The sequence below is a fragment of the Passer montanus genome, unplaced genomic scaffold (genome assembly GCF_014805655.1).
Source record: "Passer montanus isolate IOZ18808 unplaced genomic scaffold, ASM1480565v1 scaffold127, whole genome shotgun sequence".
NCBI classification, from domain to species: Eukaryota; Metazoa; Chordata; class Aves; order Passeriformes; family Passeridae; genus Passer; species Passer montanus.
The window spans coordinates 1,018,430-1,044,179 of record NW_024359499.1 but is presented as its reverse complement, the minus strand read 5'-3'; the positions used below and the strand labels follow the sequence as shown (position 1 = coordinate 1,044,179).

General features: G+C 50.1%; 1 protein-coding gene across 1 annotated transcript in view; it reads left to right on the top strand.

Annotated features, from left to right (window-relative positions):
• LGR6 (leucine rich repeat containing G protein-coupled receptor 6) overlaps nucleotides 1-25,750 on the top strand; it is a 152,007-nt gene that overhangs the window by 91,282 nt on the left and 34,975 nt on the right. Inside the window, exons 5-6 of the mRNA XM_039698583.1 lie at nucleotides 9,770-9,985; nucleotides 19,134-19,205. Of these exons, the coding sequence (XP_039554517.1) occupies nucleotides 9,770-9,985; nucleotides 19,134-19,205 (288 nt within the window). The remainder of the gene's footprint in view (nucleotides 1-9,769; nucleotides 9,986-19,133; nucleotides 19,206-25,750) is intronic.

Here is a 25,750-nt window from a genome sequence, read left to right as displayed (position 1 = left end):
GAAAGGAGGCATGGCTGGTGGTACATCACAGACATGGATTTTTTCCTGTCAGTAGGAGGAACTCAGCTGGTCAGATTAGAGTCTTTTCTGCTTAGCAGTAAAAACCCAAGAAATGCAATGTGGTTATCCCAGTACAATTGTCTCAATGGCATTTTTAAGAGGAAGATTTAATGACCACACACAAGCTGTTGAATGTATCATCCTCAAGGAGCAGTTCACTTTAGCAGTGCCACAACAAATCCTTGCTGCATTTGTTTTTCATTCATTACTTGCTGTTTTTCAGCAATGAGTTGCTGTGAAGTTTATGTCAAGGCAATGTCCATGTATCTCATGCTTCTAAGTGTCAGTGCTGTGAAGGATCCCAGGATTCCTCTCCCAGGAAGACAAGAGTGTTGTGTGGTTTGCCAGGCTAACAGCTAAAAGTTTAGCAAACTTCAGTCAAGAACTGGAAAATAATACAGAAAAAAGCTGTCTGCATGGATTGGTATCTCCTCCAAGGATGGTGTATGGAGATACAAGACAGAGAAACTGCCCCAGCTGCATCAGCTGCCTCATCTGTGCTCATGATGTGTAAGAAGCAGCAGCTTCCTTTCTTTTGAAATCCTTTCCTGGAATGTGCAGAGAGTAGGTCATTCAGGTCCTAATGACCTTGAGTGGGGCCAGCATGTCCACAAAGCCAGCTTCTCTCCTGAGACTTCACTTTCCAATTTCCCCATTCACTGAGCTGGTGGTTGGCAGCACTTGGAAGGGGGTGATGGTGATGGTAATGGTGAGGGACTCCCTTGCCATGCCCCAGCACCTCCAGAATTCCCACTTGTGCTGCCAATGAAGAGGTCCCAGCACAGGGTTTGTTTGAGCTCTGCTTGTCCAGCAGCTTGGCAGTGGCTGTTCCTGCCTGGCTGTGCCCACCAGGTACTGCAGTCACCTCCAAACTTCTCTGTGTTGACTGTGGCAATGCAGCAGGGTGGTCACATATCTCCCCAGATTGTTTCCCCCTTTCTCTGCCCACACTGCAGTGACTGCAGAACCCACCTTTCAATGAGCAGAGGTCCCTCAGAAGAGACTCTGACAAGCACTGAAACTTGGCTCCAGCTCCATGCCCTCCTCAAACACACTTCACTTCCCATCCCAGGCTGGAAGAGCTTTCAGGAAGTGCCTTGGCTGCCCCCAGTGTGTGTCCTGGGCTCATTGTGAGCACTGAAGAAATAACAATCACAGCTCACATCCATATTCCTGCCTCATAAAGTCATGAAGAGGGATCCAGTGTGTTTCCATTAGCCTTTGTCATGGCATAACCCATGTAATGTCATGAACCTGAGCTCATTCACCCCTGAGCAGCCAGGCCATGCTGTGTGTCCCTGGTGATGGCTCAGTAGAAAGGAGAGACAACACAAGAGACATGTCAGACATGTCAGTGCCAAAAGAAGATGGGTCCCGGGTGTTCAAGCATTGGTGTGTAAGCTCACATGTGTGTAAGGAGTTGTGGTTCATCCACCCCTGATGAGCCACAGAGGGGCTTCAGGCAAACTGGAGATAGATGAGCAAGGAATGGACATATTTAAACTGGCAACATCTATCACAGAATGATGGAATCCTGGAATGGTTTGTGTATAAAGAAACCTTAAGGCTCAACTCCCTTAAGGTTCCACCCCCCGCCAAGCAGGGACACCTTCCACTGTCCCAGGCTGCTCCAAGCCCCATCCAGCCTGGCCTTGGACACCTCCAGGGATCCAGGGGCAGCCACAGCTGCTCTGGGCACCCTGTGCCAGGGCATTACCACTCTCCCAGGGAACAATTCCTTCCCAAAATCCCATCCACCCCGGCCCTCTGGCAGTGGGAAGCCATTCCCTGTGTCCTGTCCCTCCATCCTTTGTCCCAAGTCCCTCTCCACCTCTCCTGGAGCTCTTTAGGCACTGAAAGGGGCTCTGAGGTCCCCTGGAGCCTTCTCTTCTCCAGGTGAACACCCCCAGCTCTTCCAGCCTGGCTCCAGAGCAGAGGGGCTCCAGCCCTTGGATCATCTCCATGGGCTCCTCTGGACCCTCATGAACAGACCTGTGTGTTCCTTTGCTGAGGGCCCCAGAGCTGGACCCAGCATCGTGTGCCTAGATCTGTTCAGAGCCCCTCTCCCAGAGCACAGCATGTCCTGTTCCTTCTGTCCCAAGGGCTGCTCTCCCTTTCTTTTCCAGCTGCCCCGTGCCTGACAAACACCATGGCTCCCAGCAGATACCCAGGCCCTGCTGCCTGGTGAGCTTTGAGCCACCCTGCTCAGCCTCCAGCTGCTTCCTGAACCTTCTCCATTTCCCTGTGCCTGGCACCATGGCCAAGGGGGCAATGCCAGGGCCCAGGGAGAGGCTGGCTGGGGAGCTGGCACAGCTGCCCAGCTTTCAGCAGTTTCTATAGCTGCACAGAGATTTTGGCAATCCTTCTTGCACCGTTCTGACCTGAGGGGTTTTGGAGGTGTTTGCAACTGGGGATAACAAAGCCCTCTTGTCTACACCAAAGACACTTTGTGTGGAGTCTAGGTATTGCCCTGATTTCATTTCCTGAGCATCCCTCGTGGAGAGCTTCCCACAGAAACATGCCCCATTGAGTCAGGAGGGAAGACTCACTGCAGTCCAAACAGAGCCCTGCAAACGTTCTCACCGGGTCCTGTTCCACAGCCAACTGCAAACATGTTTGTGTCTTGAACCTCCATTCACTGCCTGGGATGGTTTTCACAAGTTTCCAGCTGGAAATGGAGCCAGGCACCACTTGTGAGTCTTGCTTGAGGGCTGTGAGCCTTTCTGTGGCATGGCAGAGATGCCAGGTGTAGGAGCTGGCCTACAGGGCAATAATGTGTCATTCACAGACCATGGAATGCTTTGGGTTGAAAGTGACCTTTAAAGGTCATCTGGTCCAATCCTCTGCAAAGAGTTGGGACATCTTCAACTCCACCAGGCTGATCAGAGCCCCATCCAACCCTGAATGCTTCCAGGGAAGGGACACTTCTCTGAGTAACCTGTGATAGTGTTTCACCATTTTAATGTAAAAAACGTCTTCTTTATATCTAGTCTAAATCTCCCCTTGTCCTATTGCTCCAGACCCTACTAAAAAGTCTGTCCCCATCTTGCTTATAGGCCCTCTTAGGGCACAAGAAGGAGCTCTGAGGTTTCCCCAGAGCTTTCTCTTCTCCAGGCTGACCAGAGCCAGCTCTCTCAGCCAAGAGGGGCTCCAACCCTCAGCACGGCCTCCTCTGGGACCACTCCCACAGCACTGAATCTACAATTCATTATGGCAGCAAAGGCACAAGAGGCAGGCAGAAGTTTAACCCAGCTTTCCCCTTTCCCAGCAGTCCCTGGCTGCCTTAGTCCTGTCCCAGCTGGTATCAGTTGGTAGAAGAGCCCTGCTCCTCCCCTGGGCTCCTTGGGCAGCTCAGGGACCCTGCTGCCTCTGTGTGTCAGGCCCCAGAAGGGCTGAGCAGGGCACGAGGAGCAGCACGTGTGGAGCTGGCAGCGTGGCAGTGGGGACAGAGTGGCCTCGGGCAGGGTACCCCCAGAGCCCTCCCTCGCCGTGCCCTCAGCTCCGTGCCCAGCAGCTCCCCGGAGCTCAGCAGCCAGCTACTGACTCAGCCTGGCAGCTCTGCCTGAGAAAGGAGCTGAGGTGTTGGCCCCAGTCATTAGTAAGTTATCGGAGAAGTGGAGCTGCAATGACATCATCTCCTTCTTATGTTACTACAAGGAACTTAGATCCTATTGTGGGAGAGGAGGTAACTCAATCGAGCCTTTCAAGATAAACTCAGACAGGAAGAGAGACACGGTTGCCTGAAGGCACCAATTAGACATTTCTGGTGAGCTCAGCTCTGTTCAGCTGACACACGTGTGCACTGGGGCCAGGGAGACAGGAGCTCCTCTCTGGTGTCCCCGGGCTGGGGTGGCAGGGGTGGGCAGCCAGTTCTTCCTCTCCGTGCTGCTGCCTCAGCCCTCACACCTTCAATGGCCACAGCTCTCCCTCCAGAATTCCTTTCTTTGTGTCCTGTGCTCTGCTGTGGACAGGGAACCGCAGAGAAGCTCCCTGGTCTGGAGAGAGCACAGCCCAGTCCTGCACCACTCAGTGCTGTGTGTGACCTTCTGTGGCAAGTCTCCTCCAGCTTTAGCAAGGGAGATAATAGCCCAATGTGTTGCAAAAAATGCTGTGCAGATGGACTGAAGTTTGAGGTCCCAGTGCCCTGTGGTGACTGCACTGTGGGGAACATCCCAGACTGTGCTGCAGCTCAGTTACTGACATGAGTGGCCTAAGACATGCAGACAGACAGCTCTCACTGGCTCTGATGTGTGTGAGGAGGGAAAATACAGCAGCAAAATTTGGGACATGTCCTGACAGCATGCTATTGAGCATTTCTGTTGGTTTCCAGGCTGCAGCTCCCCCTGTAAATGCTTCACAGACAGAAGGAAATGGTAAGAGATGGGTAAATTTGCTTCTGCCAGTCATAGGCTGAGGCATTTGCACCACATCTGTTAGAGAACAGAGAGACTGGTTCTGGTTATCCCCCGGTTATTCTGGTTATTCTGCCAGTTATGTTACCAACAGCTCAGAAACACACTTGTACACCCTCTGAAACACTCTGGAAGCATTTCTTGGGAAAAGACAGTTCTCAGAAACTGCTGGGTCTGTGACACAGAAAACACAAGATGTCAGATCAGCTCAGGATTAACACAAACCTCACAATTCACTCACTGCACTGAGGACTGCACAGACCCCACCCCTGGCCAGACCTCCCCAGTGGCTGCACTGGTGGCATTGGCTTGACTTCTGCTCATTGGAAAGGAGGAATCTCCCACTCTTGACCCTTTCTCCTTAGAAAAGGACTTCCCTATTTGCCTGGTTCCTTCTAGAAGTGTTCCTGATGCCACCATCCTCTCTGGACTGCTCCTGACAAGAATGCAGTCGATTTCTCCACAAGGATTTCTCAAACACAGACAACATTCAAGCAATGAAGGGGCTCTTCCAAGGCATGTTAGGCCCTTAGCTCTGGAACTCAGTATGAAGCTGACCTGAAAATGTCCTGCCCAAGGAAACACTTCCTTTTCCCATCTCACACGGTTCCTCTGCCTCCCCAGAGCTGTCACTCCACAGCAGCAGCAAAGGAAGCAGCTGGCAAGATGAGGCACACTCACATTTGGAGCTGACCTGGTCCTCTCACCCTGGCTCTGCACAGATGTGAACATCTGCTCAGGGAAAAAGCTGCCTCAGAGCAGTGGACTTCGGATGTCCTTCCAGGCAGCTCCCTCTCTCACTATGCCTGTAGTCCCCAAGTCTGAGGTGACTGCAGGCACTTTTAGGACTTGAGTCAGTGTCATGTTGAAGTCATATAAACACCCTGTAACTCTCAGCAGCAGATGCAGCTCTGAAGCCAGAAACTGAGACTTTCAGCAGCTGCTGGTTTTCATAAGCTGTTGTTCTTGAGTGTCCCACTTAAAATCACCTCCTTCTGCATGCAACAGACAGGCCAGCGCTCTGCAGAGCCTTGCTTGAGCCCATGAAGTCATTTGGAAGTCTTGGCCATGCCGACATCTGGAGTCCCTGTGTGTGATCCTCTCTCCAGACCCACAGCACTGCTCCACAGCAGGCGTGGGATGAGCCCCTCTCCTGAGCCATCCGGCAGCTCTGTCAAAGAGGCATCCTCTGCTGCAAGCACGCAAAGGGTTAAAGCTTGCAAGGAAAACCAACTGAGTGATTTGCTGAAATGAAGATTAAAACATCTCCGTAGAAGGTGAGGAGCCAGCCCTGCCCTGTGCTGTCTCATTTACCCACTAATCAGCCCAATTACCTCAGGTATAAATCATAACACAAAACACTTACGGAGCCAGAGTCACACACTGAAGAAAGGAGAGAACTGTTGGGTTGGTTTTTGTTTAGTATAATTGATATAATTACTAACAACTCTGTGCCAAGAACTTCAGCTTTCCTGCTTCCAGAAGAGAGTAGAGAGCTGTCTGAAAGCCATAGCAATTAGCAATCCCCACATGCACAGCTTTTATTAGAAAGAATGCACATCTATTGCAGAAAGAGCCAGCAGCTCCCTGAGGAGCAATTAACCATCCCTTGGTGCCAGGAATGCAGCAGTCACTGCGCCCATGTCCCCTCAGCAGTGCTGCAAAGTGAAATGCCTTCACCTGGGCTCTTCCTTGTTCCTAATTTTAACTCAGATAGGAGTCTTGCTGTGCTGTGGTCCAAGCAGGCTGCTGACTCTGAGGCTTCTTAGGTCCAGCTCATGTACCAGCAGAAAGTCTCCCTTTTGCTCCACTGAGGAATCTGAGCTCTGATCTCCACACTCTGGAGCAGACTGACAGTAATCACTGGAGCTCCCCAACACCTCAGAAGGTGACCCCAGAGTGTCTCATGGAGAGCTGCCACACATCACACCTTGCCAGGAGTCACCAGGCAGCCCCTGCAGAGCCGAGGAGCAGCAGAGCTGGGGTTATCTGAGCCCTGCACAGGTGACCTCTCACTGGCAGGGAGCTGTGCAGGTACTGACACACGTGAGGAACACACCAGGCTGCAGCATGTCCACAGCCAGAAGCCATCCAGGAGTGCTGACAAACTCCTTGAATGGATCCAAGCACTCAAAAACCTCCACCAAGGACCCGTGCTGTACTCCTCTTACCTATGGACATCCCTAAGGGAAAAAAGGCCTTTCCTGGGTGTTGCTAAACAGCCACAGAGCAAATCCAGCAGCATTCATGGTTTCCCCAAGTCCTGGGGCACCATCACAAACCAAACTCCCTTGTGGGTCAGACTGAGGAGCTCAAGAGCAAAGAGGGATGGAAAGTTGGACAGCCATGGGCTCCACCTTGCTCCCCTGTCCCAGCTCAGCCTGGTGTACCAGCCCCTGGCTCTGGTTTAGCATCTCCATTCCTGAAAACTTAGTTTGGGTTTGAGAAATTATAACTATTCTCATGGGTATTTTCATCTCCTGTTCTTTAATTAATTAAACTTGAAACTGAGCATTCGCTTTAAAACTATTTTCAGTAAACTTATAGGGATTTGGATGAAAGGATATCTCAGGGAAAAATAAGCAGTACTGCTTTATTTTTAATTATTATTATTTTAACCGTTTATGATGCCAAAACCTAACAGAATTCTTATGCCAAGGAAAGAATGGGAAAAAATAAGCAAAAATTAACATTTCATGCAGAAGTTTTAATTTTGCTCAAAAAGTTATTGTTTGTCCCAAAACTTTTGACGACATTTTCAAATAGAATCTTTAGCCTTACTCTGAGCTGCTGCAGGGTTGGTTTTCTGATCTTTATTCTTTGGAGTTGTTGTCTCAACAAGATAAATTATGTTATTCTCTGATTTATTCTTGGGGGGAGCAGTAAGTAAATTGGGGCAGAACTTGCAGTGCCCACTCTCTCAACAGGAAAAATCAAAATCCATTGTCTTGTGTTGGCCCTCTGAGCAAGGACACAAAACCTGTGGGGATGGAGCTTTAGGTGTGATGTGCTTTTGTGATCCTCTCAGCTGAACAGAATCACAGAATCCATCACAGAATCACAGAATGGTTTGGGTTGGAAAGGATCTCAAAGCCCATCCAGTTCCACTCTCCTGCCATGGCAGGGACACCTTCCACCATCCCAGGGTGCTCCAAGCCCCATCCAACCTGGCCTTGGACACTGCCAGGGATCCAGGGGCAGCCGCAGCTGCTCTGGGCACCCTGTGCCAGGACCTGTCACCCTCTGAGGTTAATACATTAATGTGGGAAAATGGGAGTAATGGAATAGGGGTTTAACCCACCCTGGGTTATCATTCCAGTCTAAGGTGATGCTGTACCAGAGCTTGTAGTCTGCATTTCAAGGACATTTTTCTGAAGACCTCAGGAAGGTTTGACTGCACTTTTTAACCAGGTACAAATCTCCAGATTTGTCCATCGAGGTCAGGCCAGCCAGGGCAGGAAATGCTTCTTTTTCTGTGAGGTAGGGAAGGTTTGTTTCCCAGGATTATCTGAGAATTTTACCCAGGAAATACCACCCACACCCCCTTGCAGAAAGCAAGGATTGCCCTCAGCCTCTCCCACTCATGATGGGCCTTTGGTCTCCTCCTGCAGTTCATTGCAATGTTCTGTGAATGAAGAAATGTTGGTACTCTTTGAAGAAGGATTGCACCTGGGGGGTAACACTGTCTGGGGGTTGCTCTAGCATTCATATTTCATCAAAAATATTACTTTATATAGTCGAGAATACTAATTTCTTTACCACATTCCTTTCTGGAGGATCATTGATTTGAAGGCTGGGCCATGACAGCTCTCTTAACTTCCTTCTCATGCTTTGATAAGAGACAATGTGCTTCCTCTTTGCAATTTGAATTCAGAGATCTCTGCCTTAGATAGATTGGAAAAATAAAATAAGCTCTGTTGGCTGTGGATGGAAATTAAAATTTTGCATAATTGGTTCCTGGTATTTCGTCCAAATCTGAAGTATTTTCCTCCTATAATTTGGTTTCAAAATCTACAGATAACACATTGTATCCTGCTCACCATCATTGCAATAAAAGGCCTTTAGAGAGATGATTCCCAAACCTACGTTTTATTCATAATAACCTTAATATTTTTTTGGCTTGTCATTCTATTTGGAAACAAAAACAAGTGTTCAAAATTAAAGTTTCTTACCAAATTAAAGCTCAAATTCAACCACCTTAACCTTTCCATGATGATAAAAAAGAAGCAACTGGCAAATGGAGGGGAGGACAGGCCCAAAGGTGTGATAGCAGAGCACAGGCTCAGCTCCTGCCCCGTGGCACGGGCTCTGACTGCTGCACAGGTACCCACACAGGACCCCGAGCAGGGCTGTGACACATTTCCCATTTCCAGACAGGTCCTTTCCTTCTGGAATAGGGCCCTGCTCCCGGCCTGGTGTCCTGCACACCCGTGGGTGTGAGCCTGGCACTGCTCAGGCAGGTCCCTGGCAAGCCCAGCCCGGGATGCAGCTTTGATGCTCCGAGTTCAGGGGGTGGCTGCGAGCCACGGCTGGCCCGGGGGCCACCTGGAGGGACTCAGGGTGCTTCAGAAGCTGCCATCAGCTGGCAGCACCCAATGAGCATCAAGGGGGGATGGCCCTTGTGATGCCTCGTGCAGGCTGACCTAGAACAGAGGCTGGACAGAGCTAAAGAATAAAACAGGGATTTATTAGAAGGGCTCAATAGATCCACCTTGGGCAGCACAAGAGCCCAGCCAGGGCCACACCCCAGATGAACCCAAAATCGTCACAAAATGAACAACTGGTCACAGGGTCTCTCACTTTTATAAGTTTTGGTCCATTTGCATATTGGAGTTAATTGTCCAATTCCAGCTTTGGCCCATGTAGTCCCATCCTTCTTGATTTTCTGTCCTCAGCCCATGTTGTTTGTGCTGTTGGGCTGAGATCTGTCCTTGGTCCCCAGCTAGAGAAGGAATTGTTTTGTCTCCCTGCTCAGTGCAGAGAGCTTACTATCCCTTTATGTGAAGCCCAGACCCACACACTAAAGCAGCACAGAATCTGAAAATAGAAAAGCCAAAACCTGAGGCATCACTTGGCGGTGGGCAGACATCTCCCAGCACAGGTGGGAGCATCACAACACCTTCTTATATTAATCACTATTTACAGCCCAATCCAACCTCCCTGGCCATCAATCCATCCCTTATCTACAGCCCAGTCCAATCTCCCTGGCCACCAATCCATCCCACCTCTGGCATCCTCTGTTTGCTCAACACCTCAGGAAGGGTTTTCACTGATCCCCCCCTGTTTCTCTCCCCCAGCCGCCTGGATGCAAACCTCATCTCCGTGGTGCCCGACGGGAGCTTTGAGGGGCTGCTCTCCCTGCGTCACCTGTGGCTGGACGATAACGCCCTGACGGAGATCCCGGTGCGAGCCCTGAACCACCTGCCAGCGCTGCAGGCCATGACCCTGGCCCTCAACCAGATCTGGCACATCCCCGATTTCGCCTTCCAGAACCTCAGCAGCCTCGTGGTGCTGTAAGCCTCCTCCTCTGCTTATTCCCTCGGCTGGGACAAGGTGCTGCCCTCCTCCTGCGGGAATCCCTGCTGCTCACTCCCCCTGGGGCGAGGGGCAGAGGGTTTGTCCCCCTCTCATTTGATATGAAGTGCTAAATTTGTCTCTTTTGATATTTTCCCCACTTTTCAGTGAAGAGCTAGAAAGCTCCCTGATATAATTCAAGAAATGTTTTGTATTAAAGAAAAATCAGTAACTGGAAACACAAAACAGATTATTTTCCTTGAAGACTCAAGCAACAAAAACCTTCTCATTTATTTTCCTACCTCCAATCCCTGTGTTAAAACTACAGGAATTTCTAGCAACCTGAAAAAAATTATTAAATTGCAACAATCTGCAGTCAGGTCAAAAAAGTAATATTTTAATTTCTTGGAAATTAATTCACTCTCCCTCCTCCCCCTACCCCCTTTTATTACCAAATACGATTTTAAACCAAAGATCTAACGCCAACACCTTGTCCCAGCCCGTGCCTGCTTATTTGCATGAGTGTGGTACATCTGCAGGTCGGGTGTCCTGCGGGGGCTGCTGTCCAGTTCGCGTTTTTAGCATCTCCCAGCCAGGGCTGGGAGCGCTGGGCAGAGCAGGGCTGCTCCGGGATGGAAACGCTCCCTCCAGGCAGTGAGACACCAACCAGCCACAACCTCCGGCAGAAAGGGAACTCATCCCTCCGGCATCCTTTCTATCGACAGAGGCTCGCAGATTATCTTCCCTTTAAAAGGAACTTCACATGTGCAAATTAGATGCTTATTACTTCTTTGGTGTTGATTAGCAAGTTCGGGTGTGATTGCCAAATGCTTTAGAGCTCCTCTATACACATGAAATGTCACCTCTAGTTTGGTAATTTGTACTGATAGCAGGGTGCTAAGTAACCTCAGCATGTAGTGCCTTAGTGAAAGTTTAGCAATTATTTCCCTTTCAAAATTTAAAGTGTTTACTGAGACCATCCAGCATGGAAAGTGCTTGGACAAAGCACAGTTCAGAGTTTTATTAAGCATCAAATTCATCTGTTTAGACAAAGCATAAAGGCTTATTTAGGAGAAAAGCAAAAAGCAACTTGAGAAAAATCAAAAAAGTAGTTTTCACCCACAATAGTGCTCATTCTCTAAGGCAACCCCTGGCCACCATAATGCAACCACTTCAGTCAGCTTTAATAGCTCGCTCAGCGGGTGAGCTGACATTTGGGGTTTCATTTCAGCCTCCAAAGCATGCTGCTTTCATTCCGGCTCATCCCACACTGTGGGCAAGAAGCAACTCCTTAATTAACCAGGCGAGCTTGAGAAATAAAAGTCATTGACCATTAGGTCACAAGGGAGGGAATAATGTCCCACCACATACAATTGGAAGGGAACACATGTGTGATCCTGCCAGGCTCTGTGGGACATGATGCTACATTTTTGTGGGATCACAAGTGTTTGGCAGAACTGGCCCCATAAATCTCCCCCATGCTTCCATGCAAACCCTTGTCAACACATCACCAGTGGAAAGTCACCCAGTGTCCCTCCTGTGTCCCAGGCAGGGACATGTCCCTGCTCCAGACTCACCCACCGAGCTGACAAGCAAATGTTCTCAAAAGACAGGCAAGCTGGAGAGGAGACATTGCCCTGCTGGGAATGTGTGTTTGCAGGTAGATGGAGGATCTGCCTGCTGCTGTGAACATGGAAACTGCCAGCTACAGGGCGTTAGAATGAGCCCCGGGGGGAGAAAGGCACGGGCAGACAGGGCTGAGCACGGGGGAATCCCTCTGTGCAGCCTGGTCAGTGCTCAGGGACACAGCTGAGCACGGCTGAGCACGGCTGAGCATGGCTGACCATGGTTGACCATGGCTGACCACAGCTGACCATGACTGAGCATGACTGGCCCGGGCCGACCATGACTGACCATGGCTGAGCATGGCTGACCATGGTTGACCAGGGCCGACCATGACTGAGAGCATGGCTGACCATGGTACCACAGCTGACCATGGCTGACCACAGCTGACCATGACTGACCATGACTGACCATGGCTGAGCATGGCTGACCATGGTTGACCAGGGCCGACCATGACTGACCAGGGCCGACCATGACTGACCACAGCTGACCATGACTGACCATGACTGACCACAACTGACCATGACTGACCATGTCTGACCATGACTGCCCATGTCTGACCATGTCTGACCATGACTGACCATGTCTGACCATGACTGCCCATGTCTGACCATGTCTGACCATGACTGACCATGTCTGACCATGTCTGACCATGACTGACCACAGCTGACCATGACTGACCATGACTGACCACAACTGACCATGACTGACCATGTCTGACCATGACTGACCATGACTGACCATGGCTGACCATGGCTGACCACGGCTGACCATGGCTGACCATGGCTGACCATGGCTGAGGGCAGGAGCCTCCCAGGTGCAGCTGTGCTGCTCCTCCTCCACACCCTGTGCCCTGGGCAGAACCATTTCACCATCCTGCACTGCCACAAGCACTGACATCAGAGCATCAATCTGGAATACTTTAAAGATTCAGTGTCTGCTAATAAATGACACCTTTGTTGAGGAATTCCCTGATCTTATTCCCATCTACTGCTGCTGCAGGCTTTGAGCTAGGGCTGCAGGCTGTTCAGTGAGCAGGGCCCCATGTACATCATTCATCATGAAATCCATGACTTTCCATAATTGGCACCACCCTTTCCCAGCTTTAATAACAAGGGCTCTGTGTGCTGGGGTGCTGGCACTGTGCTTTGATGGCAGAAGAGAGGAAGATATTTGATCAGGTTAGTTTATGGGAATAGGTGGTTGCCTTCCAGTCTGATCTATTCAGGACCAGATGTATATTAGTATCTGTGCACAGAAATAATACTGAATACTTTTCAGCTGATGGTTTGTATGAAGTAAAGGTTGCTTTACAAAAATCATCCTCTCTCTTGAGCATAAGAGATTTTTCATTCAGCAGTCAGCATCTGAAACCCCCATGCTGCTGTGCTGACAGTCCAATAAAGTGCCTGACAGCAGCTCTCAGTAGTGTCCCTCATTTCCTCTGTCAGCTGAATTCAGCAAGAAGTCTCAAGCCAGGAATCACAGCACCTCTTTCAGTCCCACTCTCCAGAGGGGTTCTCAAGTAAAATCTTACATTGCCAGGAAATGCCCCCTGCTGCAGATGTGTCCTTGCTGCCACATCTCTACAGTGGGCTGGAGTTCCCTTCTTCCCTGATGTCACCAAAGGAGCTCTCAGCCGACATGCTGGGATATGTGTGGGACACAGGGCCAGAGGGAACTTTCCAAAACAGGCCAAGAAGTAGAGAGTTTTGCCCTGTAATGAGGGACCTGGATAGAGAAAATCTTCAAGCAGTTTTACTTTTATCATATAGCAGAGAACCCCTTAAGTTAGAGCAAACAAGGCCAAAACACAGACCCCTCCTTCTTTGAGTCCACAGGGAGCCTTAGCTCCTGCAAACCTCCAGGAATCATTTTGGCCCCATAATGGGAGGAAAAGAGAAGCTCTGGCCCTCACCCTTCACCTACCTGGTCAAAAAATGGACTCTGGGAAAAGTTGTTCTCGTGCCTTTACCAGTCAGTTTTGCTTAACGCCCTCTAATTCTTGTGCTCCGTGTCCATCTCCTCTGTGCCACTGCTCTATGTGTCATGTCTACTGCACCCTTCCCTCAGCTCAGCTCTTCCAGTCCCCATCCACCTTCCTGGTTTGAAACGTGGAATCCCAGGATGGTTTGGGTGGGAAGGGACCTCAAAGCCCATCCAGTCTCCCCCCTGCCATGGGCAGGGTCATCTTCCACTAGCCCAGGTTACTCCAAGCCCTGTCCCAGGCCTGGAACACTTCCAGGGATCCAGGGGCAGCCACAGCTGCTCTGGGCACCCTGTGCCAGGGCCTCCTCACCCTCACAGGGAATCTCTTCCCAACATCTCATCTAAATCTATCCCCTCTCAGTTTAAAAAAAAAATCTATCCTCTTTCTCCCTTGTCCTGTTACTACCTGTCTGCATAAAATCAGAAGTTAGTTCTCATATTACACTTCTTTTTTCCTTCACACCTTCAGATGGAGAGACCAACTGTGTACACTGCATGAAAGACAAAAATTCAGGTTTATATCATGGTACAATGCTGTTCTGTTCCCATTTTCCCTCTTCTAGCTATCCTTGTCACTTCATTTGCTTTTTTCATAGCTACTAAGCACCAATACCTCTTTCCTGGAGATGTATAAAAGCCTGATAGTGTGTTTGCTCATAGAAGACTGGTTCTCCCCTCTGCTGCACTCGACATTCACACAGCCTGAACATGAGCTGATAATTTATTGTCATGGTCACTCAGACCTTCCAGCTGAAAGTGTGAAGACAGTAAATGAAGGATCTTTAGTAGAATTCCTCTTTCTTAGAGTTTTTGTCATTAAATGACATGATGCAGCACTCTCTCTAACAGAATGGTTTAGTGACTAGAAGAGAAAACTTGTTTGCAAGACTCCTGGGTTCCCGTTCCCATTTTGTCCTTGTTCTGGTGTAACTCTGGCAGAGACTTTCAGAAGGGACCACTGCTCTTCAGTGTCTTCCTTGCCTAGGAGCAGCCACGAACACATCCCAGCTTTCCAGGGAAGCTGATCACCAGACATTTCAGTGACATCCGTGGGACCTGGGGCTTCCTAGCACCCAAAGCCCAGCCTGGTGCAGGACGAGCCCGTGAATTCCTGCCCTCACCTGTGCAAGGGAGTTATCAGTGTCTCTCTGAGAGTTGCTGGGAACCTCAGTGTTGGCAGGGAGTGCCAGGCATGTGCAATTCATTATCACTAAGAACAATATTGCCTGGGACATCTGGGTCCCATTCATGAGCTTTTTTATTGGCAAAAGTGCCTTTTCTCTCAGAGGACCAAGCTTGCTGCCTTGGCAAAAGTGGGTTTCCTTCTCCAGCACTTGAGGAAGAAGCAAATCGTGCTCCAGTGCACCCTGAGAATGTCATTTCTGATTGAGCTTTATTCTTCACCAGACAAGCCTCATGCTGGTCCTCCAGTAATGGAAACAATCCATGGAATTTGCACCATTTATGATTTAGATTTCTCTACTTACCCATGGCCAAGTTGAGGAAAAGGACAATTTTGCTACAAAAAAGATGGAAGCTCATCATGGCAGTGGCTCGTCAGGGGAGAATTCATATGATGTCAGATTTGAGCTTGGTTCAAATCATCTAATGCAAATAATTGATGGAAAATGTTTGCATTTATCCTTTTTGAGAAGAAAAAAATGAAGTCATTAAAAATGAAAGCAATGGCAAATCCACCACTTCTCTTTGTAGTCTGTTCCAGTGGTTAATCATCCTTAGTGTTAAAAAAAACCCCACTCATATTTCCCATTTGAATTTTCTTTGGCTTTGACTTCAGACATTTGTTCTTATTATTCTTTTCTCTGCTAAATCACAGAACCATTTTAGTACCCAGTTTCTAACCAGGAAGAATCCTATACATTACACTGCACTCATCCCCTTGATCTTATTTAATAAGCTAAACAGATTGAGTTTTCTAAGTCTTCATCCTATTCTTTTTTTCCAGCCTTTGGATCATTTCTGTTGCTCTTCTCTGCACCCATTTCAGTTCATTGACATCCAGTTACCAGTGTGGACATCAGCACCACGTTTGTCCTGCCAGATCTGCTTTCACCAGTGTTCAGTGCAGATGCTGATACAATTTCCCTTTTTTTGCCCATACAGACAAGCACCTTCATTAAAGCAGTATTTAGGCAGTAGCTCAGCTTTCTTCCCTTCTGTGTAAGACAAATGTGCAGTTCTCTTGGAGGTGGCATTGCCAGAGTTGAAGCTACTGCCTGTTTTGGAATGTCTCTCAGGCTGTTCTCCAGGACCTTTTAATTCACTGAAAAACTAAGTGGAAAAGGAAGTCAGATGAAAACTGGACAAATTTGACGAAGGGTGCTGCATGAATGATGGGGGGAAATCACATTTATTCCCCATTTCTGATAAGAAATTATTGGCAAAGAGAGAAAATATTCTTTCTAGAATCTGTTGCATGTTTCTTATTGCGGGTCAGAATTAATCTTGTAGGGTTTGATTTTCTTCTGCTTTGTTTCTAAATTCTCACCACCTGAGGCACCAGCCAGGCTGCAGCTGTCTCCCCAGCCTGTGTGGGATTCTGCAGCCACTGTCATTGATGTTGGTTTCAGCAAGGGCCCACCTGGCACCAGAGGATCTGGCTCGTCCCACGGCAGGTGGGAGCCCTTGTGCTGCTGCAGGAGGTCCCACCCTGGCAGGGGTCAGTGTGGCCATTGCTGTTCCTCTTTCTGATGGAAGTGCATGGCTGAGAACAGCCAGCCTAGAACAGCAGTGACTGTCCTCATCCTGGGCACAGCCTCCCATGGGTAATTGCCCAAACCCACCCTCACCCCATGGCACTGACCTGCCTTTGCAGAGAAGAGACCCAGCTCCTAAAGCCCTTTGCCCTTACCAAGGTGACTGGTGGGTTACAGCAAAAGCTTAAAGACTTCCCATGTTTTTGCATTGTAGGGGTTGTTTATAGCCCAGAATCAAGCACCTTGAGCTGCTATCAAACCAGCTGAGCTGTAATTTACAGGGCAGAATATAACGTTGTGTGGGCTGAGCTCAAATTGACAAGCACTGGAGATGTTGCAATTCTACTTGTTAAAATTTGTTTACCGGGGGAGAAAAAAAAGGCAGGATGGAAGACAGGAATGTCTTTTCAAGTGTTTACCTTTCCAGCTCTCTTGTTTCTATTATTGCCATGTGGTTGAGTAACTCTAGAGTTCAACTTGGACAGCAAATTTTTTTATAACTCCCTTTTTTGGTCGTTCATAATTTTCTCACCAACAAAGAACTTCCTTCGGATGATTTTCATTACTCTGCCTCCAAACAAAGCCCTCTAGAGCCAAATATAAACACAGCAGGTGATTGCTTTTCTCTGCTGTCTCCTTGCCTGCCTGCAGTGATAGCAGTCAGCTGGGCAGCGTGTCCGAGCTCGGACAAGGCGTCCAGTCAGACCATCCTGACAAAGCTCCAGGAGCTCACACCTTCCCTGGCATTCAGCACTCCCTTGTCCCCACACTGTCCCCTCACAGCAGACAGGGGTTTGGTTTCTTGTGGTACCTCTTCATGTGATCCCACAGCAGCTACAGACCCAACCCTCTCTTTGTCAAAGGCAGTATCCATTGGCAAAAGAACTCAAAGTGGTTTGCAGCACCAACTGAAGAGAAGGCAGCATGACCAGAAGCTGCTAACATTTGATGGAGGAAACCATCTGAGCACAAACTTCTTGTGACAAAGAGAAATTTCCCATAAGGGAACACATAAGAACCCATAAGGTTCCTATTTTGATCTCGGGCTTCTTTTCTCCTCTAAAAGCCACAATCCAGGTTTGCTTGCAGGCAACATCCTTTTCTTTTTTCCCGTTTGCTCAAAGGAGCAAACATATTTTATCAGATATCTTTCCCTTCCCTTCCCCTTCCTCTGAAATGTCTGTATGTTCTCATCCCAATGACAAACATCCATCTCAGGCTGGTTTCTGTTTTGCAGGCCCCTACCAAACTGCCCTAGAGCCTGGCTGCTCCTCCACTCCCAGCTTCCTCCTGTTTTACCCTACAATATTTGGCAGTGGGAGCTGCCTGTGCTCAGCCAAACAGCTCACACTCAAATCCAGGTGGAGTGAGAGATTTTTCAAGCTGAGACACATTTAGATCAAGCAGCAAATAATGAAAAAACCATTGATCCACCTGCCAGGATGGAGCCTCCCCCAGGCCCTTGGAAGGAGGCAGCAGCATTGGACAAAGGCTGGTGCATCCCTTGCTAGTGCTATCATGGGCATGGGACAAAAGGATCCCCGAGGGGAGTGGTATGGCAGCAATTCACCACATGGACTTGGTGTTCAAAGAGAATCTGAACTGATGGGAAAACCCCCCGAGAGACCTTGGTGGGCAGTCAGCACACAGAGCGTGGCACTGCAAGCACGGGCATCACCAAGGGGGTCAAGTGCAGGCTGGTAGAAGTGCAGACTGGGCAGCAGTGGGTTGTCTTCTCCTGGTTTTCAGCAGACTTTTCTCAGACTGCTCACAGGAACTCTGTCCATGGACGCAGAGGTGCCTTTGAGTAGGATTTCAAAGGGAGATGCACAATTAGCCACAAGTTCACAGCTGTAAAGGAAGTGACATAGAAGAAGCACTGAGATGTGCACACATACACAAGAGTCTCTGATAATCCAAGATGAGAAATCCAGGGATTAAGGCCTTGGGTTTGCCAAAAGACTGAGACAGGGGAGTGAGGCATCCATGGAAATATAGAACCCAGAACTCCAGAAACTCATCACCTACAGAGCTTCCAAGGCAAAATTCCCCCAGGTGGCTTTGCAGGGGCCCCCAGCACATGGCTTCCCAGTGCCAGCATTAAGGCTGGGAGCTCCCAAGCCTGTAAGCACTAGATGTTTGTGGCATGTAGCAGCAGGATGAAGGAGAACAGGAAAAAACTGTTCCTATGGTGCAGAGAATGTGCATCAGCCTGTGGCATGGCCCCAGTACTTCAGCCAGGCACTCTGAAGCTCTGAACTGAAGACAACTCTCATTGCAATGAAACTGGAGCTGGTCCAGGAACTGGCAGTGTTTTCTTTTTTTCTTTTCTTTTTTTTTTTTTTTTTCCATTCACATGTAAAGATAATAAACCGTGACTAACAGGATGATTTTGCACTCAGTCTTCTTGCTGGTACTAAGACTCCAAGGAGTCCAAATACGATTGTGTCCTTAGGTAGCACCCAGTGCCCATGAACAGCTGGTAAAGCCACAGATGGGCTGAGCCCAGGCTAAGGTGAGCTCTAGGGTGTTTCTTGAAGTTTCTTGCTTAAGCATGTTCATCCACAGCCACCTGGCAGCTGTAAAGGTGGAGATCTCGGGGAAACTCCTACATTAGCCTGGATTTTCTGAGAGGAATGGGAGCTCTGTAGCTCTCTGCAAGCACTGCTGCACCCCACATGTGTCTCATGGATTAAGAGAGGGAACCCCGTAAGGGCCCTTGGCATCCCAGCCCAGGCTGTGCTCAGTTACAGGATGTTCTGGACCAGAGGAAAAGGTCAGCCTGCACCCCCACTGACCATCTCTGTTTTGTCCACAGGCACCTGCACAACAACCGGATCCAAAGCCTGGGAGCCAACGGCTTTGATGGGCTGCACAGCCTGGAAACCCTGTGAGTGCCCTGTTTCATTCTCTGCCCTAAAGACACGGGGTGTGTTCATCCCCCAGCACAGCATGCATTGTCAGATTAACCCCTTTTCTGACCCAGAGATTGGGTAACTAAGATGCGTTTTAAAAGCTTTTATTTTATTTCAATCTCATGAGAAGGGTGAGACAATACAGATGTTATAATTCACACCATCACAAGCAGAAGCCAGCTATTTCCTAATTACAATACATTATAAGCGTTTCTTGGCTTATCAGCTTTTTGCCATGCCATGCTGTAAATGCCTTAAAGCCAATCATATAAAAGTACCCCTCGTGGGTCTTAACACAATGCATCTTTCATAGTTCTATTTTTCCAAAGTATCCAGTCTTATTTACAAAATCATCCTTTGAAACTTGTTTCTAGTTCTATTTCTCTCTCAACAAGGTCTGTCTTATTCCATAACATTTCTAAGTCAGCATTTCTTATCTCAAAGTTTACATACAGATACACACTCTGTGAGCTTTCTGTCAAGCTTTAAGAAGTCTCTATAAATCCATTTCCCACATGCAGAAAAGGGGTCAGTCCCACACGTGTCACTGAGGGCAGCAGCGGGGCTGGCTCCAGGCACGAGTGGATGCCCAGGGCATGATGCTTTCTGGGGACTGAGAGCCTGGGCCTTCCTCCTGTGCCTGTGCTGCTGCTGCAGGGGGATCTGTGCATGAGAGCAGGGTGGCTGGCAAGGGGCTCCGAGGCCCTGGACACCATTCCAGTCCAGGTGCGGCCCCAAGAGCTGGGATGCATTCTCTTCTCAGAGAGTGTGTCTCCCTCCTCAGCACACAGGCATGGTCCTAAAGCCTCCCCAACACCTGACCAAAGCCAGAGGCTGGCTCGAGTCTGGGGCCTGTGAAGTCCTCAGGGGTCTGTGGGATGTGTCTGAGGTGATCTCATGTCTGCTGGCATCACCCATAGCCAGCTGATTTCATTGTGCACCATGTGCTTGGTGTGGCTGGGAAACAATCCATCAGAAGACTGCAGGGAGGATGGGAATCAGGAATGAACTCACCTCCAGAACACACCTTCAGGAAGGTAGATTGAGATCAGAGAGTAGGAAGAAATTCTTGGCTGTGAGGGTGGCACAGGCTGCCCGGAGAAGCTGTGGCTGCCCCTGGATCCCTGGAAGTGTCCAAGGCCAGGCTGGATGGGGCTTGGAGCAATCAGGGATAGTGGAAGATGTCCCTGCCCATGGCTGGGGGTAGAACAAGTTGGGCTTTGAGGTCCCTTCCAAGCCAAACCATCTGTGTTTAGCAGTAGAGGCTCACCCTGAGCTCAGGGACAGTTTCATCTCACAGCCTGGCCACACATTCCCTGTGACAGCTCCATGAGTGGCCTGGGCCTCATGTGCTGTGCATCAGCCCAGGAGGAAACATAAACAAGCAAACAAATAAATTGAGGCTCTGAAAGACTGGAAGAGGTGCTTGATGCCTTCAATTGTGCAGAAATATGTCCCTTCATGCAGGCTCAGGGTCAGAGTCAGGCCCTCGCTTCCTGCCAGGAGAACCAGGGGGTCCAGGCCATGGCAGAAGGAGATGCTGCTTCCCAGCATTCAAGTGCCACTCAAGGAGACAGGGCCCCTCTGTGCCCAGCATGGTGCCAACAGCAGCTATCGGGCAAGAGTGGCAGCAGCAGGCAAGCCCTTGGTCCCCAGACACACTCCTCAGGGCAGGACCATGACACGCATTGTCTCTCCCTTGCAGACTGGCAGATCCTGGGGCCACCCAGAAGGGCTCAGCTGGGGAGAGGCTGAGCTGTGCCAGGGCTGGGAGGCTGATGGATAGTCTCCTCTGGTGACCCACGGGTCCCAGCTTGGCTTTCTCCCCAGTCATTTCTGGTGGTCACAGGCAAATATGTGAGGGCAGGGCTGTGGCACCCAGGCAGCACAAAGGCAGGAGCTGCAGGAGGAAGCAGAGAACTCGCTGATGGAAGAAAACCTTGTTTGGGCTACAGCTGGAGCAGACATGCAGCAACATCCCAGCCTGCATCAGGGCAACCCTTCTCTGCAGCCAGGGTGGTTAGAGATGCTGCTGCCCATCCCAAGCAGGATGGAGCTGCAGAGGAAAAGAAGGCCCCTTGTTTGCTGTGGGAAAGACTAAAGGGTTTCATAGCCCTGGGAGATAATTCTATTTCCACAGCCATTTCTGCTGAATGCCCATTTTCCCTCTCTTGCACTCTGCTCCCACTCTCAGACTTTCTTTGCTTTTTGCTGCCCATCCGAGGTGTCACCCAGCACCTGGGGTGCTCCATGTCCCCTGCTCCTGCTCCCAGTGCCCGCAGGGCCAGGGCTGTGCAGCACTGTGGGGACTCTGGAGCTCTGCAGGCCCTGTCTCTGCTGGTGCTGGTCAGGCAGCCCTGGGAGGATCCAGCCTCCAAGGTGGTCCTGTTGGTGTGTCCAGGCCCTGCAGGATGGACTGGGGTGAGGGTCCCACAGCCCCATCCTGCACAGCTGCCTGTGCTGTGCGGGGAGCTCCAGGCTCTCCACACTCTCCTCCGTGTCTGACTGCTCTGAAGCAGGGACCTCCGGAGCAATGAGAGCCCTTCTGCTCCTCTTGGCCTGAACACCCAGTTCTCTCCTTCAGTGCAGCAATCATTCCAGCCCCAGTGATCCTTGAGGTTCCTCAAGTGGAGCCACCCCCATGTCAATCCTCTAGCACCCACCTGTCTGCTGACCAAAGCTGGGCAAGCTGTGGGGCTAAAAACTGCCAAGCTTTTGGTTGTACTCTCCCAGCCAAGCTGCTAGACCTGCATCTACCTTCTACCTCTCAGCTCCTGTGCATGTGGAGACGATTACAGTCTCCACATTTATCCTTTAACTCAAATTATGATTACATTCTGTTGACAGCACTTAGCACATTTTCTTGGCTTGTGGAGGCCAAACCATGCTCTCAGTTACCCCGTGGGTGTTACCTCCTGGAAGGCAGAAGGATGGTAAGGGTTGGTGAAGACAGAAATTTCTCCAGGGTTCCTAAAATGAGTATTTGTGGCCAGATGCTGATTATAAACCAGGCACAATAGTTGAAGAACTGTAATGTTTGAGTGGAAAACATTGTTTCAGGTTTTTCAGAAGAGCCTGGGAAGTTTTAGGTGCAAAAACCTCTGTCTGCCTAAGGGAAATATTTCTTCTCATATTCAGCTAGACAGGAAAACTTCTATTTTTATTACATGCCAAAGCCCTAAGAGAAGCAGCAGGCACTGCCCTGTGCAGGTCTCAGCAATGTGTGAGCTGCATAAGTGCAAACACACTGCTCACCTGCTCCAAATCCCAACATTTCTGCAAAAACAGATCCCAGTGGATCATCTCTGTTCTTGGAGAGGGCTTGGCCCTGATATTTCAGGAGGGCAGCAAATCTAGAAAGAGGTGAAGCCAGATGAATGACTTCACATTTCCCTTGCATTGGCCTGCAGCTCCTGTGCACAAGTCAGCTCTGCCAAGTGCACAGCAAGAGCAGCTCTGTGTTCTCCACACTGATGGGGGACAGGCAGATGTGCAGCACCCACCAGCTCTCTATGAGTCAAATACCAGCACGAAACTGGAGAAAGCAGCTCCAAGAAAATTTTCTTTGTCAGGGCAAGACCTGCCTGCTCCCCAGCCACCCCCCCAGCCTTCTCTTCCTGGGAAGGAGAGCTGGCAGGTAGGCTGGAAGCAACTCAGAGCAGCCTGGGCCAGGTTCCAAAGGGGTTTCGAAACATCCCTGTAAAGCAGTGAGATTCCCTCTCCAGCTCCCATCAGCCTGAGAGATGAGACAGAACAACCCTGCAGGGCTGTGGGAAGAAGCCCCAAGCTGAGCCATGGAACCAGGGATTAGATGGTCAGAGTGGGAGAAGCTTGGCATTTTTTAGCCCTTTCCCAAAGACACGCAGTAAATGAGAGTGTAAATATCCTGGTGACACATTCTTCCTGTAGCCCCTTTGGGTAATGGCCTCGACCCTCCACACAAGGTGTAAGGTCAGGGGATGCCCAGAGGAAGTGCAGGGAGGAGGCAGCACTGCCCTGCTGGGCATGGAGACCATAAACACCCAGGGAAGGACATCCATCACCCACTGGCATGGGCTTGGCCTGTGAATGTTTGGACCATGGCAAATGGCCTGGCACAACGGGGTGAGGATATCCTGAGAGGGTGAGGAATGGGGAGGTGAAATGAAAAGGAGTCAAAAGAAGAACCATCTCTTGCAAGAAGTAGGTGCAAGGCATGCCAAGAGCTGAGACTGCAGACACAATGCTCTTTGCATTGCTTCCCTGTTCCAGATTTGCCCTGTCAGTCCTGCCCCGTGGTGTATCCTCCTTGGGGATGTCCTTTGGGATGTTTAGCTCCTGCTGTAAAACATCTGGCAGCATAACCTGCTTCTGCCATTTGGATGGAAAGATCTTAACTTCTACATTTCCTTAGACTTAATTTCTTAGTCTTTAACAAAGCAGCAAGAAGGGCAAGGGGATTAGACCTCTTCTAGTGAGAGATGTCCCTGCCCATGACAGGGCCTTGAAATTAGACAATCTTTAAGGCCCCTTCCAACCCAAAGCATCCCCTGATTCTGTGATGAGATTTGTTTTGTGTCATAAGCCTGGTGAGCAGAAGTGTTATGGGAAAGCTGATGGAAGGACGGTTCAGCTGCAGCCAGGAGCATCCCTGCAATGGCAGAGACTGATTCTTGGGAACACCAGACTTGTGCTCAGGGCTGGGGCAGTGCTAGGGAGAGCATGGCTGTGGTTTCAGAGGAACAGCAAGGGAAAACTGCCAGCCAAAGGCCTGCATGGTGCTAACACAGGGGCCAGCTTCCCGTCTGCTCTCTGAGGAAAGGATTTCTCATGAGGGGATGGATCCCTGTGACATCAATTCCCACAGGGAGGCTGCTCTCATGCCCAGGTTTCCTCCTTACCACCTTCACCTGGAAAGCTGAGCAGTGTTCTAAGGTCCCTGAGCTTTGCTATCAGTCTGAGCACAGTCCAAAGGCTGATGAACAATTGCCTCACACCTCACATTCCTCAACTTCAGCCTCGTTAGGTAGATTGAGATAACACTGAGTTTATCCCTCTGTGTCCCCAAAATATTGATATTTCATGGATCACAGCTGAAGGGGAATGAGTGAAGCCCCCCTGCATGACCAGCTCTTGGTCACTGCTCTGTGCAGAGGGATGGGAGGGGAAGCTGACCTGGACCTGTGCAGCCACAGGTGTTTGAGTGTGTGCCTCAGAGAGAGCCATGGCAGCTGAACCTCAGAGCTGGCCCAACTCCCTCTCCAAACACCAGCACACACAGACCATCATTCAGCATTGCCACCTTCCCTGCTATTAGGCAGCCCTCAGCCCTCAGTGTCCCCATGGCAGAGCAGAGCAGACCCAGAGAGCAAGTGCAGAGTGCAGCTGGAAGGGGACAGAGGCTCCTCAGGGATCTTCCCAAATCCTCCACCAAAGCAGTTGTGGAAGTGACTCATTGGAGATCCCATCCCAGTGGCATTTTCCCAAATTCACTTCCACAACTGCTTTGGTGGAGGATTTGGGAAGATCCATGGGATGCCCCTGGGATGGGACCTCTGCTTTGAAGAAAAGGAGGAAGCTTTTTTTTCTCCCATCAGACTGTTTTGTCCAAGCAGGGAGAGGGGTGGTGGTGGCCCTGGGAGCTGACTGCCACACACACACAGCAGGAATCCTGATGAGGATGAGAGTCCCTGGGGTCTGGTACAAGGCAGGTGGGCAGCAGCAGTGGCTCTGGCAGGTCTGTGCTCTCAGGGATGGCTCAGCTGGGCTGGCAGTGCCCAGCAGCACACTGGCAAGGCATGTGCAGGTCCCCCACCACAAAAGCCACCTCACATTCCCCAACATCTGCTCAGATCTCTGTCTGGAGCTGCTGAGGCAAAGGGGAAAATGCAGAAGAGCTGTGGCCCTGCCAGTGGGCCCTGCCATGGACACGGCCGGGTCCCAGGGAGCAAGGACAGGGGCCAGGGCTCCCCTGCCCTGGCACACTCACACAGACAGCCCCTGGTGCTGGCAGAGAGCAGAAGCCTGTCCTGGCAGTGTCCTGCCTTCCCAGCCAGCCCCCAGCTGGGCCAAGGTGACACCTGGGGCACGGGCAGGGCTGGGGAATGAATGGCTGCTCCCCAGGACAGCTCAAAGTGCTGGAGGTCTCCAAGCTGCAGCCAAAATAGGAACAATCTGCCCCAGAAGTGCTGCTCCTTTGGGAAATCTCCAGCGTGTCTCTGCTCAGAGAGGCCACGCAGCCCTGCCCATCCCCTCCACCTGAGATGACCCCGCTGTTTCCTCTCTCCCTGGATTCTCCCTCCCCATCTGCATCCCTGCCAGCTCCTCCGCCCATCACACAAAGGAGATAAATCACTTGGAAAGAGCAAATCTCCATTCATTTAAAAACCTTTTAATTTATTTTTAAAAAATAGCACTAATAAATTAGAAACGTCTCCCAGAAGGGCTGAATCCAAAACCCTCTGGCTCCAGGCACTTTATCTGCCTAACCTTGCCTCACAGGAAATGCCCTTACCACAGCACCCGTCCCATTATCTGGGTA